Here is an 18,041-nt window from a genome sequence, read left to right on the forward strand (position 1 = left end):
TCAGAACGGAGAATCCAGATTTGAGCGAAAAACTGGGTCTTAATCATAACATGAAAAGACTGAAAGATCCGAAAAACTTCATCCTTATGTTTCAACAAGTATAGCCAGGTCATGTGGGTGCAGTCATCAACAAATATCACAAACCAGCATATACCAGAGACAATAGATAAGGGAGATGGTCCCCATACATCCGAATGGATTAAAGCAAAAGGGGTATCACTTTTATTCATGCTTAATGGATAAGTAGTCCTATGATTCTTAGCTAAAATACAAGTATCACAAGTAAATTCAGAGGTCTCAACATTGGAAAATAAAGCAGGAAACAAATGCCATAGATATCCGAATGATGGGTGTCCCAAATGATGATGCTACAACCAAATCTGTTGAGTCTTGGAGCCAGCGAAGAAGATACGTGATGTGTTCGACCCGAACTGAAATATTTCATGTAGTATAATCTCCCCTTCTTAGTATCACGCCCAATTATCTCCTTGGTGAGAATATTTTAAATAAGACAAAAATCGGAAAACATTAACACCACACAATGTGGCTCTGTAGTAATTTGGCTAACAGACAATAACTTGTGGGACAAAGAGGGAACAAGTATAGGATAAATGAAGAGAGGGTGATAGGGTCACAGATTCGGCCCCCGTGACCGGTGAGATCATCCCATTGGCTTTTACAATGCTAGTGCGCCATGGAGATGAGTGGTAAGAGAGATCCGCTAGATCAAAAGTCATATGGTCTGTGGCTCCAGAGCCGAGAAGCCAATCACCACGGTTGACATCTTAGCGATGACTAACCAAGGCGTGACAGAGATTACCTTGATCCACAAGGGAGAAGTCCTGTTGGGAGGAGACAGTGAGTGGGATTAGAGAGAGACAAGGTTTGGCTGCCATTACAGCAGCCTTGCCCGTGCCTTCAGCTGTACCAGCAGTATCCCATTTTTTCTTAGCTTGGAATTCGTGCCACCAATCAGGGTATCCATGCAACTGGAAACAGTTGTCACGTGTGTGCTTCATATTGTCACAGTGAGAACATTTGAGACTGTCAGATGAGGATCAGCCTTTAGAGACAGATTTTCCATGATGCTGAGGAGTCGATCCAGAGAACCCAAGCTTGAGGCCTCTTGAAGCAAGCACAACTCCTGGAGGTTCATGATCACCTGCGTTCATCACCACCTGGCGAAGGGCCTCTCTACGGACATGAGCATAAGCTTGCTCCATGGTGGGAAACGAGTGTAGCTGCAACACGTCACTGTGGATGTTGTCCAGCTTATCGTCAAGGCCATCAAAGAAGACATAGACCCGATCTTCTTGGAGGAGATTATTATACCTTTGAATGTCAGTAGGGCACTCCATTGGATTTGGACATCGAAAATCAATCTCACGCCAAAGACTTTGCAAGTCAGTGTAGTATTTTTCCAGGGATCCCCTACTTGGCAGAGACGTGAGACACGGCGCCAGAGATCATAAACTTGGGATGTATCACCACCATCAAAATAGGTGGTGGCAGCAGAGTCCCACACTTGTTTAGCCGTGGGAAAACGAATAAAATTTCCAATTAAAGTCGGATCCATGGAGTTGATTAGCCATCTTTTGACAATGGCGTTGTCAGTGCGCCATTTGTGGAAGGATGGATCAGTAGGAGATGATGGGGTCAGTTCACCATTGATGTAGCCTAACTTATCTTTGCCGGAGATGTACATATCGACAACTTGGGACCATAAGCCATAGTTGGAACCATCCAACTTGATGCCAATCGGTAGAGCCACGGGTTCGGAGGTCACGGTTGGGGCCTGAGCTTTAGATAGAGCTTCGGCCATCTTGGAGGTGAATAATTCAGAAAGAATCTGGTTGGTGGGAGATTCATCCGTCTGGGTTGGTGTTACGTTGGATGCCATAGGAGAGGGTGGTGGGCGGAAGGAGGTTTAGAAGCTAGTTATATATGGGCGTAAATAGGGGCCAGATTGTGATTGGCTTTGATACCATGTCACAATTGCTTTTCAGTGTATTTCTCTTTCGTAATTTACAAAGGTATTGTATACATTTATAGAGAGATTTGCTACGCTATTCTTAGCTATACAGATTTTCAGGACTAAAATCTCTTTGATTTGATTTTTTTTTTTTTTCCTATAATCTCTTAATTGACAACTCCCGCCAACATGAATAACTATCTTGAAAATAGTGCCTGAGCCTCTTAGCTTTAGCCTATTTCATGAGCTGGGTTGTTCCTTTGATCTGGGCCAAGAAAGCATGCATCATTAATCTCTCCTTTTTCGAACTTGTCTTCAAATTCAAAGTAAGATGCCTTTTGAATTTGCTTCTTCTTTGGTAGTTGATGATGTAGTCCAACAATTTTTCTTAGTTTGCATTCCTTGAATGTCCAAATCAATTAAGACCATTTAATATTATATTATTGAACTAAATATATAACTTCGTCTTCATAAAAGAAAATCTACTTCTTCAATTACATCACCGTATTAATGTTCACTTAGGAGATTGATGTGAGACAAAGATGGTGAGAATTTCTTTATCAAAAATTGAAAATTATTTGTTACACTAAGCCTTCTCATCATTCAAAACCATTGCATTGCCCTTGCATGTCTTTTCAACTTTACAATCTTTGTTAAAAGTCTCATATCTAAGTATTTCTCCAACTTTCTTTCTATTAGCAATATTGTGATTAAGTTTTTATTTATTTTTATTTATTTATTTTTATTTTTTAAATAGTTGGCTTACTCTAATCCAACAAAGCTTTCTATTAGGATATTGGAGAAAGAGAATGGGAATTCCACATTTCCATTATAGAATTCAAAGATACTATAGTGTTGGTCGAAATTTGGTGAGATAAATCTTTAATTGTTTATAGATTTTTTCAATCATGAATTGAACTTTAATACCATTCTTATATAGTATGATGTGGTTTCAATGGACTACAATGGATACCTTAAATATAGTGGGAAAGAAAAAAAAGAAACTTAAATACATTGACATCAAAATAGTACATTTTCTTCAATGTAGCTTTGATTGAGGTGATTCAATTGCCAAAATGAACCTTGATGAGTCTAGTTTGAGGTTGATTTTAGGATGTTTGGAAATTGTTCAGAATATCGTCAATTTCAGGCATTTGGGATTTTAAGAATTTTAATAATTTTTCTAAATATTATAATGGAACTAAATTTTGTAGGATGAAAATAAAATTAACAATGAATTACTAATTTTTTTATATATAAAAGTCATTCATGAACTAAAAATGTCAAAAACATTGTAAGCAACATGCCAAGATTTCTATACCCGAAGTGTGACAAATAAACTAGGAATCCGTAGACTAGTATGGGTTGGATTCACTTGCAACCAAAGTGGAATCATTCAATCTTTTTTTCTACTTGAAGTTTGCAAAAAATACTTATTTTTTTTTTATAACTTAAAAAATGAATTCCATCTCATTGCAAAAGAGTTCCTTATATAAATGAATACACCAGACCTCTCATATTTAAGCTGAATCATTTCCTATAATTTTATTGCAACAACCATGAGTCCTAATGCATTACTAAATATTTCAAAAAAAATAAAATAAAAAAATAATCCAAAATCAAGCCAAATACATTCCTAATACATACTTTTCAAATTCTTTCCTTTCCTAGGGATGCAACATGATCCCAAAGCCATGCATCATAAATGCATTTGGGCTGGAAATAATTGGTTGGATTTCCTTTTAATATGTTGAAGTTATTTTACTAAACTCAAATAATAGGCCCTATTGATCTTAGTTAGATTGAAATTTGACATTATTGGGATGGGCCTAACAAGCACTTTTTGTCAAGCGGGGCCTACGGGTAGACCCGATTGAAAAGTGTTTTGCTAGTTCAGTATGTGTAGAAGAGGAGTAGCGATCTTTGACACTTCAAGATTGACTCAAAAGAATCATAATGCAAATAGTGTAGTTTTTAGGAGGCACTTTATGATACTCTTGCCAATGTTTCAAATAGTGCTAGAAGCATACATTACGTAGCTTAGCATAGCTGTAACACTATGTAGCATACTAAATATCATAAATCCCCTTTAGTGTATGCTTCAGGAGTTGTAGCATATGTTGTAAGCACGTAGCATATAATGTATACTTCAATGTGTGTGTGTGTGTATTGAAATGTAACAGTACTAAGAATTAAACCCCAGATCACTCACATATTGTACACTATTTCTACTCGCTCATCTAACAATTGGGAGACTCTACCCGCTTATCACACACTACACTATATTTTATTGTTATTATTATTATTTTTAATGTTTTCTTTGTATTTAATATTGAGAAATCTAACATTGTATTGTATATACTATTTTTAACCTATGAGATTTTTATTTCTTTTTATACTTGTGGCTTGTATTTTTAATTAGACATTATTAATTAAAGTGATTTGCTTAGAAAGTCGTTGATGTGATAATTATTTAATTTGATTTATATATGTGTGTGTGTGTAAAAAATAATAATAAAAAAAATCTTTGATGCATTCGGACAGCCTGATGGATACGACATCGGCATTTACAAATTACACACACACACACACACACACACATATATATATATATATATATATATATATATATATATATATATATTCTTTTTTACTATTTTATGTTTTTCTATTTTTAAATATAAAAAATTAGAAGTACCGTGTAATCGTGTAGCTTATGCTACACGCTACGTTGTTTACACTGCACGTTACAGAGGACTGACTGTTATGCAACACGCTGCTGCTATTTATAACACCGACTCTTGCATCATCAATTTAGTGTGCAATAACTTGTTTCCAATGTTATTTTCATACCTTCGCTTGTTTGTTTGTCCTACTTTCCTAATTCAATTAGATAAAACACCCTACGAGCCACACTAAATATACCATCCAATACTAAGTTGAACTGCTCGAGTCTACTCAGTTTCAACGGAAAGATGGAATGATTTAGACCAAGTAAGAACGAATCGTATCTGCGGGAATTGGCACTTTGAAACCGAGTTTTGAATCCTAACCTAGAGGGTTAGTGTAAGCTGATAATATCACATTTCTACTAGAAGGTATTGATACATTGGAAATCCACCGAATCTTGAATCACTGAAATAAGAAACTAAAACTAGCTAAATCAAAATAAAACCCTTTCATAAAAAGCACAAACTCATACGCAATCAAGAAGGAAAAAAAGAAAAGAAATGAAAAAACAAAAGGTAGCCTATTTAGAGTGGCCTAGGAATTCAATTTTCATTGAGTCTGAGTCGACCCACTTGAGTCAAACTCAGTTTTTCTGATATTGGGCAGCTCCCATCTACGGTAGGGCTCGGCTTGATGAATGGTCCTAATCTTTCACATGTGCGCCATGCATAAAAATTGAGGCCTTGATGATTAACATAATTACTTTTTAATTTCTTAGCCATGTCCCTAAATTACACAAACTTATATATGAGTGTAAACAGGCCCATAAAGCACTAAGCATACTTGTAATTTTGAACATGATGCATTATTTATGTTCAATCTTCAGCACCCATGAGGAGGTGGACACCAATCACTCATTCCTTATTTCCATATCCGCCTAATATATATGTTTTTGGAAGAAAACCACAATAACAACTAGTTGCAGCCATTCCTTTCACAAGAACTCAACATCACAATGGACAAAGATTAACAAGAATTATAAATAAGGATGATGATGATGATTGCATAGAATAAAATATCTTATCGAATGATCTGGTAATTGAAATTAAATCCAAGCAACGAGCAATCTTACGAAGATTCATAAGAAGATTGAAAGCCTTTCATAAATCTTTCATTAGAAGCATATTCAAATGATGATGATGATGATGATTATGGTCGGGATTTGCGTGATACCAGTTAATCCAAATCAGCACCCATTCATTTCTTTTACAAATGTTAGAAAGTTCCCAAGAAACCATTTTCAATCTTTTTTTCAACAGCCCGCACTCCCAAACGCTCCCTAAGCAACACCAGTCACCTCACCTCAAGTGAAAAATACAAAGACTGAAGTAGAAAATATTCATATAATAATCATATCAATAAAATAAAAAAAAATAAACTTGTACCTAAATAAATAAAATTTTGAAGTTAGGTTGATACCAGTCATGAAATCTATGTCAAGCAATGATGAGAATTCCTGTTTAAGTATGCGCTCGGATTCCTAAATCAGTCATGAAATCGATTTTAGGGCATGTTTGGATGCCCTTTCAATCTTTATTACATTAGCAGTCACTCCCAAACAGCCCCATAAGCAACTCCATTTTCATATAATAATAATAATATAATAAATAATCATAATAATAATAATGATAATAATAATAGTAATAAGAATAAGAATAAGAAGAAGAAGAAATAGAAGAAGAAGAAGAAGAAGAAGAAGAAGACAGGTAAATAAAATTATACCTATGAAACTTCTGCCAAGAAATAACGAGAATTCCTAAATCCCTCCTGAAACGGCTAGAATAAAGCCGTGATTACACTCTACCATAAAACATTCAATCCAGTATTCGCGATCTTTAATCAACCAAAGAAATTTTATTTTTTAAAAAAAGACCGCAAGAGCTACAATACACATTTCTAGACGAACTTCAACTGCTAATCTCAACTAAACACCTTAATCATCTAAAAATCACTAATCCCTCCATCAAATCCATAAAATAATGATCGAATCAACAGAAAAGAAAAAGCAGTTCACATAACTTCATTAATCAACTCACAATAAATTTTAAAAATAAAAGCATTTAAAAGAATCAGATCAAAAGAAATCGACAGAACAAAAAATCAAGAGCGTGATAAAATGCATACAAAAGCAAAACCTAAAAGCAATTTCAAAGTAAGAGAAGAGAGGAATAATATCTGCCTTTCAAGAAATCATTTTCTTTCTTGAATTATTTTTTAGGCTTGTACCTGGGACTGCTGCAGAATTCATAGAGCTTGCCTCTGGTGGAGAAGATGATAAGAGCGACCTCAGCATCGCAGAGAACTGAAAGCTCGTATGCTTTCTTCAGCAATCCGTTCCTTCGCTTGGCGAACGTCACCTGCCTGTTTATCTTGTTCTCGATCCTCTTCAGCTCTACTCTCCCTCTCCCCATCTCTCTCTCTCTCTCTCTCTCTCTCTCTCTCTCCTTCTTCCTTCCTCTTATAAGCAGGAGAGATGAGATTTGAATAACGAAAATCTCTTTTCTGAAAAATCTGATTTTTTTCTTGCTTCTTCTTCCTCTTCTATTTAGAAATGGATTCTTCTTTTTCTTTTTTCTTTTTTCTTTTTTATTCTTTCTCTTGTTTTGCTTGGATGACTAGAGGAGGGTTGGGAGAGAACGTCAACACCAACCTTAAAACACAGGACTTTCGATCAAACCACGTGTCGACCTTAGAACAGCGGATCGGCTAATAGTTTTTTCAGATGACGAGATTACCCCTCTGATGTTCCAGTAATTACGAGAATGACTTAGGATTTTCTCGTTAGTTAGTGGAAGGTTTAGGCGGTTAAGTACGTAGGCCAGCACTCACCGTGATAGTCGATCACCGGTTTTAAGATAGTGGTGACGCATGTTGTGGCTATCTAGACCGTACACAGTCAGTGATGTTATTCCATCAGTAAAAAATAAAAATAAAAATCTAGACCGTACATGTTGTATGGATTAGACAGTCAAGTATATGTTGATCCGAAATCAAAATGTAAAACTAGATGGTTACTATCATCTTCGAGTTGCAATTCTTTTTTTTAAAGTTATGCTATGTTCATGATCGTTGGGAGATTTGGACGGTCTGGATTGAGATGTGTACAGTCACCACCATTTTTAAAACGCTTGGGAGAAAGAAAGATAAGCTTTTGATGCTCCTGTGGAGCGGTGGTTAACACGCGTTCCGGCATCAAAATTTTAAATTAAGAAGAGTGTTATTTGATACTCCGGCTATGGATGCCGCATGATACATGAGCACTCTGATATTGTATACGTGGCATACGTTGACTCAAACTTGACCGACTAAGTTGTTGAGCCTGTTCTAATTCACTAACTATCACAAAATTAGAATGGTTGAACAATTCTCACATCTGATTCATGGACTGAAATAAGGCCGTCGGATGTTTTACATTTAACCGTCCAATAAAATGTCCACGAATCCGGTAATATAACCAAATAAGCGTAATTTCTGGTTCATGACACATCCAAACTCAAAATTATATTTTGGAAAGTTTAATTGTAAATTACCTATATGCATCGTGTGCAGTTTTTAAGTAATTGGTAATCGCTAGAGTATCATTCATCACTCTCTGCCAGTGTAAGTATCAAAGTTTTTATATTAAAATAACCCGACCGTCAAAATAGTGGGTCCCACTTTGGATGGATCATGATTAAAAGACTACGTTGAAACGATTGGACGTCTAAACTGAAAATAGTCAATGTTATGGACTCCCGTTACGTTATGGTCTGTATACTACTATGCAGTGGGTCCCATGAATTGGACGTGTTGATTTGAGTTACATGCGCTCCACGTGAAAGATCTTCACCGTCCATGCACAAAGGCGACATTCAAAGGATAGCCTGATTAGGGCAAGGGTCCTAATGGAATGGTCCGTTGATCCACTGCGCCCATCATTAGATGGTCCACCCTCTAATATCCATCCCATAGAACTGAACAAATACATTACGACTATGAATGGTTTGGATCATCTGATGGTGGACTCCTGTCTAGCATGGTAGATTATATGAATGGTTTGGATCATCTGACGGTGGGCCACACGATGTACAGATTTCTTTCTATAAGCACATCTTGCTTCCTTGTGTGCTTAAAATTCCTTGAAAATTCACCCTGTTTTTCAAAATGACAAATATGCCCCTATATAGGGCCATTTTTAGATTTGCATTTTTCATAAAACAAAGGTGTAAATGGTCACGTCGATTTGATGGGTTATTTAGGGTTTAGTGCGGGCCCACTCTCCAAATGGTTGTTTCATGCCTAGATTCCTAGATTCCGATTAGGCAAAAACCATCTTGGTATTTCGCATCTAGGTGCACTTTTAGCAAACCCCACCACGGCCAAGGGCAGAGGGCTAGGGCCCTTTTGGCCTTATTATGGTGAGCCAGGGCTCAAGAGACTAGGGCCAGGTAGGGATAACCTTGACCGTCAACCCATCGTATATGGATAATATACATGGTTTGGTTGTGATAGATGGCTTGGATCTTAATCTTGTGTTGCGCGTGGCGTGTAGATGTGAATGGTCAGCAAACATTTTCCATGCTTACAGTACCTCTTGCACAATTTTGTTGGACATCGGAGCTGGACGCCCATTGCCTCCGACCCCGACTGCAGCGCGCGGAAGCTAGGTGGGGCCGACCATGATGTGCGCGTGCAAATTATGGGTGCTGATTAGGTGAGACCCGGATCCACCTAGGTGGGTGGGATGTCTGATGTATCTGCCTTAAATCCACACCGTCCGACCATTTTCAAAGCTCATTTTAGGAAATGATCCCAAAAAAAGCATGCCCAAATCTTAAGTGAACCACACCACAAGAAACAATCGTGTTTGAATCCCCACCGTTGAAAACTTGATGAGTCCACCAGAATGTTTATTTGTCATCAAACCTGTTGATAGGCCACAAAGACTCATACAAAGAGACCACACAGATATTATCTTGATTCAAAGCTTTTGTGGCCCGCAGGAAGTTTTTAATGGTCAATTACTATTGTTCACACCAGATTTAGATCTGCTTCATTTTTTTGGATCATGCCTTAAAATGAGTTTTATATTCAGATGGATGGTATGGATGTAGTCACATACATCAAGGTGGCCCCCAAATTCAAGGGCCCCATGCACCTGGGATCCACCATAGCCGTGCCCGGAAACATAGGTGCACTACGGTCAGATCATGCCTAATCGTGTCATCCTTAACGTGCATAGATGCCTACCAAAGGTGAAGCAATGGACGTGGATTGTCCGCGACGCAAGGGTGGGAAGCCAGGTGGGGCCCACTGTGAATTTGTTCAAATCATGCTAGGACATGAGTCCAAATATGAGGTAGATCCAAAGTTCAAGTGGGTCCTACCAAAAGAAACAATGGGGATTGAACATCTATAGTATATAAATTTTGAATTGGGTTTTGAATGGCATATAAACATCACAGCGGACCTTCCCAATGTAGGCATTTCCATCAACGTACTTTTTTCTTTCTTCTGCGTCACTTAAGTTTGGGATATACTTATTTTTGGACTTATAACCTAACATGAAGTGAAAAAAAATGGATGGACAAGGTGGATTTACTGCAAACATCACGCTGGTTGGCCGTAGGCAAATTGCATCCTGAAGCTAATGATGAAATAGATTCATCCACGCCACATGTGGATTAATTGCTGGTGTCACCCGACCACAAGTTTTGTGGTCAGAATCAAGGTGGGGCTCATTGTGATGCTCATGAGATATTCAACTCTTAGCCCATATATGTGCTAAAAATGAGGCAAATTCAAAACTCAAGTGGGCCCACTACTAGAGAAAGTAGGGAGGGAAATGCATCCTGTTGAAACCTTTCTGGAATCCACATTTATGTTTACTTGCATTTTCATTGGGATGAATTGAAAACATTAGCATTAATGTGCAAAAGTTTCATGGCCCCAAGATGTTTTAACAGTGGGTGTTCAATCCTCAGTATTACATGTGTTGTGGATAACTTGAGTTTTGGATGAGCGTCATTTTTGCCTAATGTCCTAATATGGGTTGGAAAATGGATGGACGGTTTCTCACAAACATCACGGTGAGTCTCACTTAGGTTTTGACCACAAGTCATAGGCAATTGAAGTTGGATGGGTTATTGTCCCAGCTTGTGCCGAGCTCACACACCATATGGTGGGATTTGATTGGATCCCCAGCCATTATTAGACATGGGATCTACTAAATTATGATTGGAAATTATTTAATAGAGTACATACTTAGCTGAACTAACTCTTACGTTAATCTGCTGTCCAATCAAATCTTATATCAACCTGTTGTCCAATCAAATCCAACCATGTCGTGCCTGTGGCCAACTTAATACATACCAACTATTATGAATCAGACGCTACCTTGTTTGGTAGAATAGCTTTTGCTAAGCCGAGAGCATGTACAGGTCACCTTATGCCCATCCCATCATGCACATGATGCACATAGGTGCAATATCAAAACCATCCATCAAAAGGTACCACCCTGCAGATTCCCTACTCTAAAAATCGGTTTTTTCTATTCGCCACGCAGGCCACGATTAATTGAAAAAGTCTACAATTGTGAATAGAAAATAATAAAAAAATCAGCCCAAAGTTCTTTTAACCCGGCAACTTATTTCTAATATAATGGCACACCTGCTAAATCAACGACCTTTCTCTTTGGGCAGTAATACCTACAGGGTGGGGTTCAGATGGTGGCTTGTGCATTGGATGACTTGTCATTGCTTTGGAAGTGCTAACGGGAAGGAATTAGGTTATGTTAGTGTTCCAGGTAACATATTATTTAGGTGCCAATCTTGCCGTGTTTGGTTGGCCCCAATCTGGTATTTGTGTGGATGAGATGAAAATTACATATAATTAGATTGGTAGTTAGAAATCTTTGTCTGGTTTAGATTAGTAGGTGTATAAAAGAGGAAATACATCCGGACATGAGTTTAGAGTATGTTTGGATGCCGCTATTTTCATTTGTTTTTATTTCTCCAGTCGTGGTAATTGAAAAATGTCTTAATGCACACATGTGAAAGTGTTGAACCTTTACAAGAACTGAACTAAATCTAGCTGAAGCGTCATGACATGTCCATGCCTTTACTTAAATATCACACCTATAATGTTCACGTTAGGACCAACAGTAGAGAATCTGACCATTGGTCGAACTTCCAACAAGGCGGCGATATCTTTTATCATGTCTGATTGACAAAAACAAGCGAAAATATGTTTTTTTTTTTGCCGTTTGGGTACCAGTTTTTGATTTGATATAGTTCGGAAAATAGAATTTTCTCTTCTCCTTTCCTTCATCTTTATGTCTCCTTGGCTTGCAAATTTGGTTAATAACATATTCGACTTGTTTTTTCTATTACGGTCGCATCCAGTTTATTCAGCATTGGTGGGCCAGCTCAATGATGAAAGGTCGTGACCATGGGCTGAAACGCATTTAAGGCCTCGCTCATGGTCTTCATGGTTTTGGAGGGTTAGATTAGAATTATCTTAAGCGTAGGATGGATATTCGCATTGCCCACACCCTAAGGGAGGCCAACTCTGCAGCAAATGGCCTGGCCCGTTTAGAAAGCGATGGCCAGGTGGACCAGAATTACCAATCGCTCAGAGATCTCCCCCGACCATTCATGGACGTTTGTTCTTAGACAGAGTTGGATTGGGCAGTATTCGTGCCGCCTAATCTACGGCCTGATTCTTTCTCTTTCATATGATAGGTGGGCCGACTCCAATTTTACGTTGGCCCTGCCCGAATTTAGCGCTATATAGTTTGATATGTTCCACATCCTATGTCCTTTGGTTTTTTTTTTTTTTTTTTTTAATTAAAACCCAGTCATTCCCATTTCCTGATAGAATTGGGAATACTTGGCTGGATTTCCACAAAGAATAAGTGGATCAACCATTAATCATCTAGTTGAATTGGCCTATTCTAGCCACCTAACCCTAACAACCATGTAGATAGAATTGATCCTGGGGCAATCCAAACTGATCATCTGGTGGGCCACATCATTCGATGTACCTTTCCATTACATGCCCATTTAAGCTGTCGACAAAAATAGATGGGAAGAAGTCCTAGACATTCATCAGTGATGGCTATGGTGAACACATCCTTGCCACTAAATCTAGCTGGTCCACCCAACAGGTGTGCCTTTAGCAGTCGGTGCCTACCGGAAAGTTGCTAAGTTTGGCCCACAAAGCAAACATGAACATTTTCAAACCTAATAATTTTCCAAAAATGGTGGTGAAAAGTACAACTTGTACAAATCTTTCTATTTTCCAATTCGATCCAATCCTTTCATTCATAGGCTATTTAATTCTTTGATGGCATTTTTAGAACACCTGTAACAAAGGAACAAATAGTCAATTTTGAAAGAACTTATTTAGATATGATTTTTGGGTCATCATAGTTTTACATGGCATAGCATAATATAGTGTTCAGATCTTCGGTTGGCACCTGTTTGGGATGGTGAAAGTGTGAGGATCTTTGGAGTCTGATCATCAGATTGTATTGTTCATCCAGCCAACACTTTCGTAAGTTGAGCTAATTTCATAATTTCACATGGATTTTTATGTAAAACCTATTTTATATGGTATAATAAATATTTTTTCATGAGAAAGAGCTCTCGTTGTATTGAGAGTTGCTTCTTTGTTCTTGCCTTTAAGTATGGTGGGTCGGTGTGAATTAATAGATGTATCAAAAGAGAACCATGTAAATCTATGTGTTGTAGTTTGCATATTTTCCTTGTTTTTTCTTCTTTTGATTAATATTGTTGTGTATATGGTCGAAAATGGATCTCTTCTCCTAACAACTGGTCTTAGAGCTCTTAGTTTGACTGTGAGTAATGTCAGAAGAAGGAAAGGTGAGGACTAACAAGTTCAATAGTTAGAACTTCGGTTTCTAAAAGATTTAGATAGATGATTACCTTTATCAAAAGGATCTCCATCTTTCTCTTGGAGGAAAATCAAAGAAACCAGCTAAGATTATCTGATTGTGATTGGGAAGTGCTCAACAAAAAGGCTCCAGGAAGGATTTGACTTTTTATGGTGAAAACTGGTATATTCAATGTCTTGAATGAGAAACTACAAAAGATCTGATGGCGGCCCTGTCAAGAATGTGTAAAAAATCCTTTGTTTTCAATAAAGTTCATCTGATGAAGAGGTTGTTCAATATGAAGATGATTGAGCATATTAACAAGTTCAACACACTCACGAGCCGGTTGGAGTTTGTAGGTCTCAATTTGATGATGAAATCATAGCTTTTAAAAAATAAAAAATAAAAAATAAAAAAATTGTTATTAGGGTTAGCAGAAATTTGGAAAATTGTGGTAGTAGCCATGAACAATTCTACCAGATCAGTGAAGTAAATGTATATGATGCTGTAGGCCTCAGAAGTGAGGAATCTCGGAGGAAAGTTTTGACATCTTCAAGTGAATCATTGGGGAATGGTCTAAATGTTGAATAAAGAAGAAGAATAACAAATAGAGAAAATAATCTTGGTCGATCGAAATTAATGAAGAACAAAGTATCCAAGCCTTCATAAGGAAAGGGTAATGGTTGTTGGAATTATGGTTAAAATAAGCACATAAAGTGGGACTATAAAGCTCTAAAGAAAAGAAAAGAAAAGAAAAGAAAAAAAATAGTAATCATAGAGGTAAAAATTCTGAAAACATCTTCAAATATTTCTGATGCCTTAATTTTGTCTTTCAATACTCTTGATGATTCTTGAATTAAATTTTAGTGCCTCGTTTCATGTTACTTCGAATAGAGATGTTTTTTATAATTATATGCTGAGTAATATTGAAAAAGTCTATCTAGGAAATGATGAACCCTATTGTACTCTTGAAAAGGGGACGCTCAAATAAACTAGTCGAACGGGACAATGCTGAATCTAAAAGATGTTAGGTATGTTCCAAATCTGAAAAGGAATTATCTCAATTTTCCAGCTTGCAGATTCTAAACACATGATGACTTTCACTAGTGATTTGTGAAAGATCACAGAGGGAGTATGGTAATTTCTTGGGTTAAGAAAGAAGGCACTCTTTACTTGACTTCTAGCTCTAATAGTTTCATTATAGTTGCATCATTAGGAGTGGACATATATATATATATATATAGTTAAAATTGTGACACTAAAATCATTATGGGTTTATTCACTTTTATGAGCCCATATGACCCATGTTTCGCATGCTAACAAGGCTCAAATGTTAGTGGACCCTTAGAGGGGTATTTTTGACATTTTTCGCTTGAAATGGTAGTTTTTAAAGTAAGTTATGTTAGGGTTAAGAGATAGTTACGATTTTTAGTATTTTAAGAAACTCCAATGGGAGAGAGCTAGGATTTATATCTGTTAGTTCTCTCCATCTTTGTAATCTTCTTTAAATAGTAGATTAATCATCACTTTATGTCATGGTTTTTTCCCATAAAGGTTTTTCACGTAAAAATTGCATATTCCCTGTGTGTGATTGCTTGGATTTTTTTTGTCTTTTCTCTTGTTTGTTTCAATCTAGATTAAGGTGCTTCCACAAGGTTGATTCTCCAACAAGTGGTATTAAAGTGAGGTTAGTTTGTTAGTTTGAATTTGAGATATGACATCAATGGTATCTGGCCTAACACTGCCCCATTAGCATAGTCAGACATGTCGCACATAATCTCAAAAGTTATGCTCTAGTCAGGTAGTGCATGATAGGAGCGGTAGTAAATATTCCCTTGAGCTTAGTGAAGCTTCATGGCATTCTTCACTCCACTCGAATAGTATATCCTTTTGAAGGAGATTGCATAAAGGATGAGAGAGATGGCTAAAGTCCTTCATGAATCGTCTATAAAATCCAGCGGGTCCTAAGAAGGATCGCATGTCACGGATGCTCTTAGGTGGAGGTAGGTAAGAGATAAGATCAACTTTAGCCTTGTCTACCTCAATTCTCTTGTACGAAATTATATAGCCAAGCATTATTCCCTTGGGAACCATGAAATGGTATTTCTCCCAATTCAGAACCAAATTCTTTTCTTCATATCGCTTCAACACATTTTAAAGATTTTTTAGACACCCACTGAAGGATGGACCAAAGACAGAGAAGTCGTCCATGAAGACCTCTAAATATTGCCCTACCATGTCAGAAAATATGCTCAATATACATCACTGGAAGGTGGCGGGGGCATTACATAGTCCGAATGGCAACCTTCAGTAAGCAAATGTGCCAGAGGGACATACGAATGTTGTCTTTTCTTGATCTTCAAGGGCTATCTCTATCTAATTGTATCCCAATACTTGTCAAGGAAACAATAGTAAGAGTGACTAGCTAGCCTTTTCGAAATTTGATCAATGAAGGGCAAATGAAAGTGGTCTTTCCTTGTGATGGTATTCAACTCTTTATAGTTAATGTATATTATCCAATCAGTAGTAGCTTTAGTTGGGACGAGTTCATTGTTAGCATTGGCTACAATGGTGATTCCGGACTTCTTAAGAACCACTTGAGTTAGACTCACCCCTTGACTGTCGAATATAGGGTATATAATACACACATCCATCAACTTAAGTACATCACCTTTGACCACTTCCTTCATATTTGGATTTAGCCGATGTTGTGGTTGTCGGGATGTCTTCGCATTATCGTCAAGATGGATGTGGTGAGTATAAATCAAATGGTCAATTCCCTTGAGGTCCGCAATCAACTATCCAAGGGCTCCTTTATGCTTAATGAGAGTAGAAATAAGCATACTTATTCTTTCTCAAGGTGGAAAGAAATCACCACCGGGTATGTCTCATCTTGACCTAAGTAGACATATTTAAGATCAACGGACAAAGGTTTTAGGTCAAGCTTTGGTGCTTTAAGACTAGACGGTAGAGACACTACATCGGTTTGGGACAAAGTTTCGAATTGTGGACTCCATCGGTTAACTTTAAGTACTGGCGCAGTATCAAGCAAAGCATCCATCTCCCTAATTATGTCATCATTTAAATCTGGGGAGTGTGCTAAGCACGTCTCTAAAGGGTTAGAGTATACAGTCAAAAGTGCTCTATCTTCCATGAAAGAATTGATTATGTTAATGTCATGGGTATCATTATCATCCTCTGGCTTTTTGCACATATTAAAAAAGATGTTGAGCTCTAATGTCATATTGCTGAAAGATAAATTCATAATTCTATTCATACAATTAATGATGACATTTGATGTAGCAAGGAATGGGCGACCAAGAGTAACGGGAATCTGAGTGCTCACATCTATGATGGGTTGAGTATTCAGGATAATAAAATCTACTGGATAGTAGAATTTATCAACCTGGACCAACACATCTTCAATCATCCCTCTTAGTACAGGAACCGATCGATCAGCAAGTTGTAATGTGGTCCGGATGGATTTTAATTCAACTAGACCCAATTGTTCGTATACCGAGTAAGGATCAAATTTACAGTCACCCCTAAATCAAGAAGTGCATGTTCAATCTGGTAATTTCCAATTACATAAGTGATAGTTAGGCTATTAGGATCCTTGTATTTTTGTGGTACATCTTGTTTGAGGATGTCACTCACTTTTTCTGTTAAAAAGATTTTCTTTTGTAAGTTTTGCCGTCTTTTGGTAGTGTATAGATCTTTCAAGAATTTGGCATATGAAGGGAATTGTTTAACGGCATTCAGTAGAGGGATATTGACCTTTGCCTGCTTAAGCATCTCTAAAATATCCTGAGAGTTAGATAGAGGTTTTGGTATAATCAACCACTGAGGGAATGACGCAATTGGTTTACTTCAAGATTCCGGTTCTAACCTATCTGGGGCAATGATGTAGAGCGGGTCGCAGACAGTTACATGGCCAAGATGGATTAGAAAAGGCCCGGTCGACGACAGAAGTGATCCAGACCATCGGACCTTAAATTGGGTGTATCTCATAATCCGGAATGAGTTATCTGACCTAAAATATATGATTTTGGGGTAGAACGAGCTACTTTAGCCAACTAACCTAGCTGTGCCGGGTTTCCCAAGCCAGATTTGTGAAATACCGCTAGATCGACGGTCATTTCCCTATTTTAATTTCGTTTTTACTATAAATAGGAAGTTTTAGTTTGATTATAACTCTTCATCTATTGGGCTTTAGGAGTTGCGTCCAACATGAAAAGAGCTTAGAAAAATTAGGAGAATGGTTTGGTGAAGCCAAATAGGACACCTACTATTTTTGGCCAAAAACCTTGCGCACTAGTAGACATCACGATCGTCTATAAATAGTAAGTTTACTATTTATAGTAAGTCATGAATTCGAGGAGTTTTAATTGTAGTTTGATTCTGAGTTCATTCCCATTGCTTGGTACCCCTATTTAAAGGGTTGTGAACTCATTTTAATTCATT

The 18,041-nt window shown here is 37.4% G+C and overlaps 1 protein-coding gene across 1 annotated transcript; it reads right to left on the reverse strand.

Annotated features, from left to right (window-relative positions):
- Positions 1-1,058: 1,058 nt before the first annotated feature.
- On the reverse strand, positions 1,059-7,113 carry LOC131229854 (agamous-like MADS-box protein AGL3). The gene is made up of 2 exons (XM_058225896.1): positions 6,929-7,113; positions 1,059-1,431 (listed from the first exon to the last, which is right to left on the reverse strand). The coding sequence occupies exons 1-2, from the start codon at positions 7,111-7,113 to the stop codon at positions 1,059-1,061; spliced, it is 558 nt and encodes a 185-aa protein (XP_058081879.1).
- Positions 7,114-18,041: the final 10,928 nt, after the last annotated feature.

The sequence above is a fragment of the Magnolia sinica genome, chromosome 16 (genome assembly GCF_029962835.1).
Source record: "Magnolia sinica isolate HGM2019 chromosome 16, MsV1, whole genome shotgun sequence".
NCBI classification, from domain to species: Eukaryota; Viridiplantae; Streptophyta; class Magnoliopsida; order Magnoliales; family Magnoliaceae; genus Magnolia; species Magnolia sinica.

Coding starts and splice junctions, on each gene's coding strand:
- LOC131229854 (XM_058225896.1), bottom strand. CDS start 7,113: ATGGGGAGAGGGAGAGTAGAGCTGAAGAGGATCGAGAACAAGATAAAC. Junction 1,432..6,928: donor GAATTCTGCAGCAGTCCCAG/GTACAAGCCTAA, acceptor TCTGCCAAGTAG/GGGATCCCTGGAAAAATACT.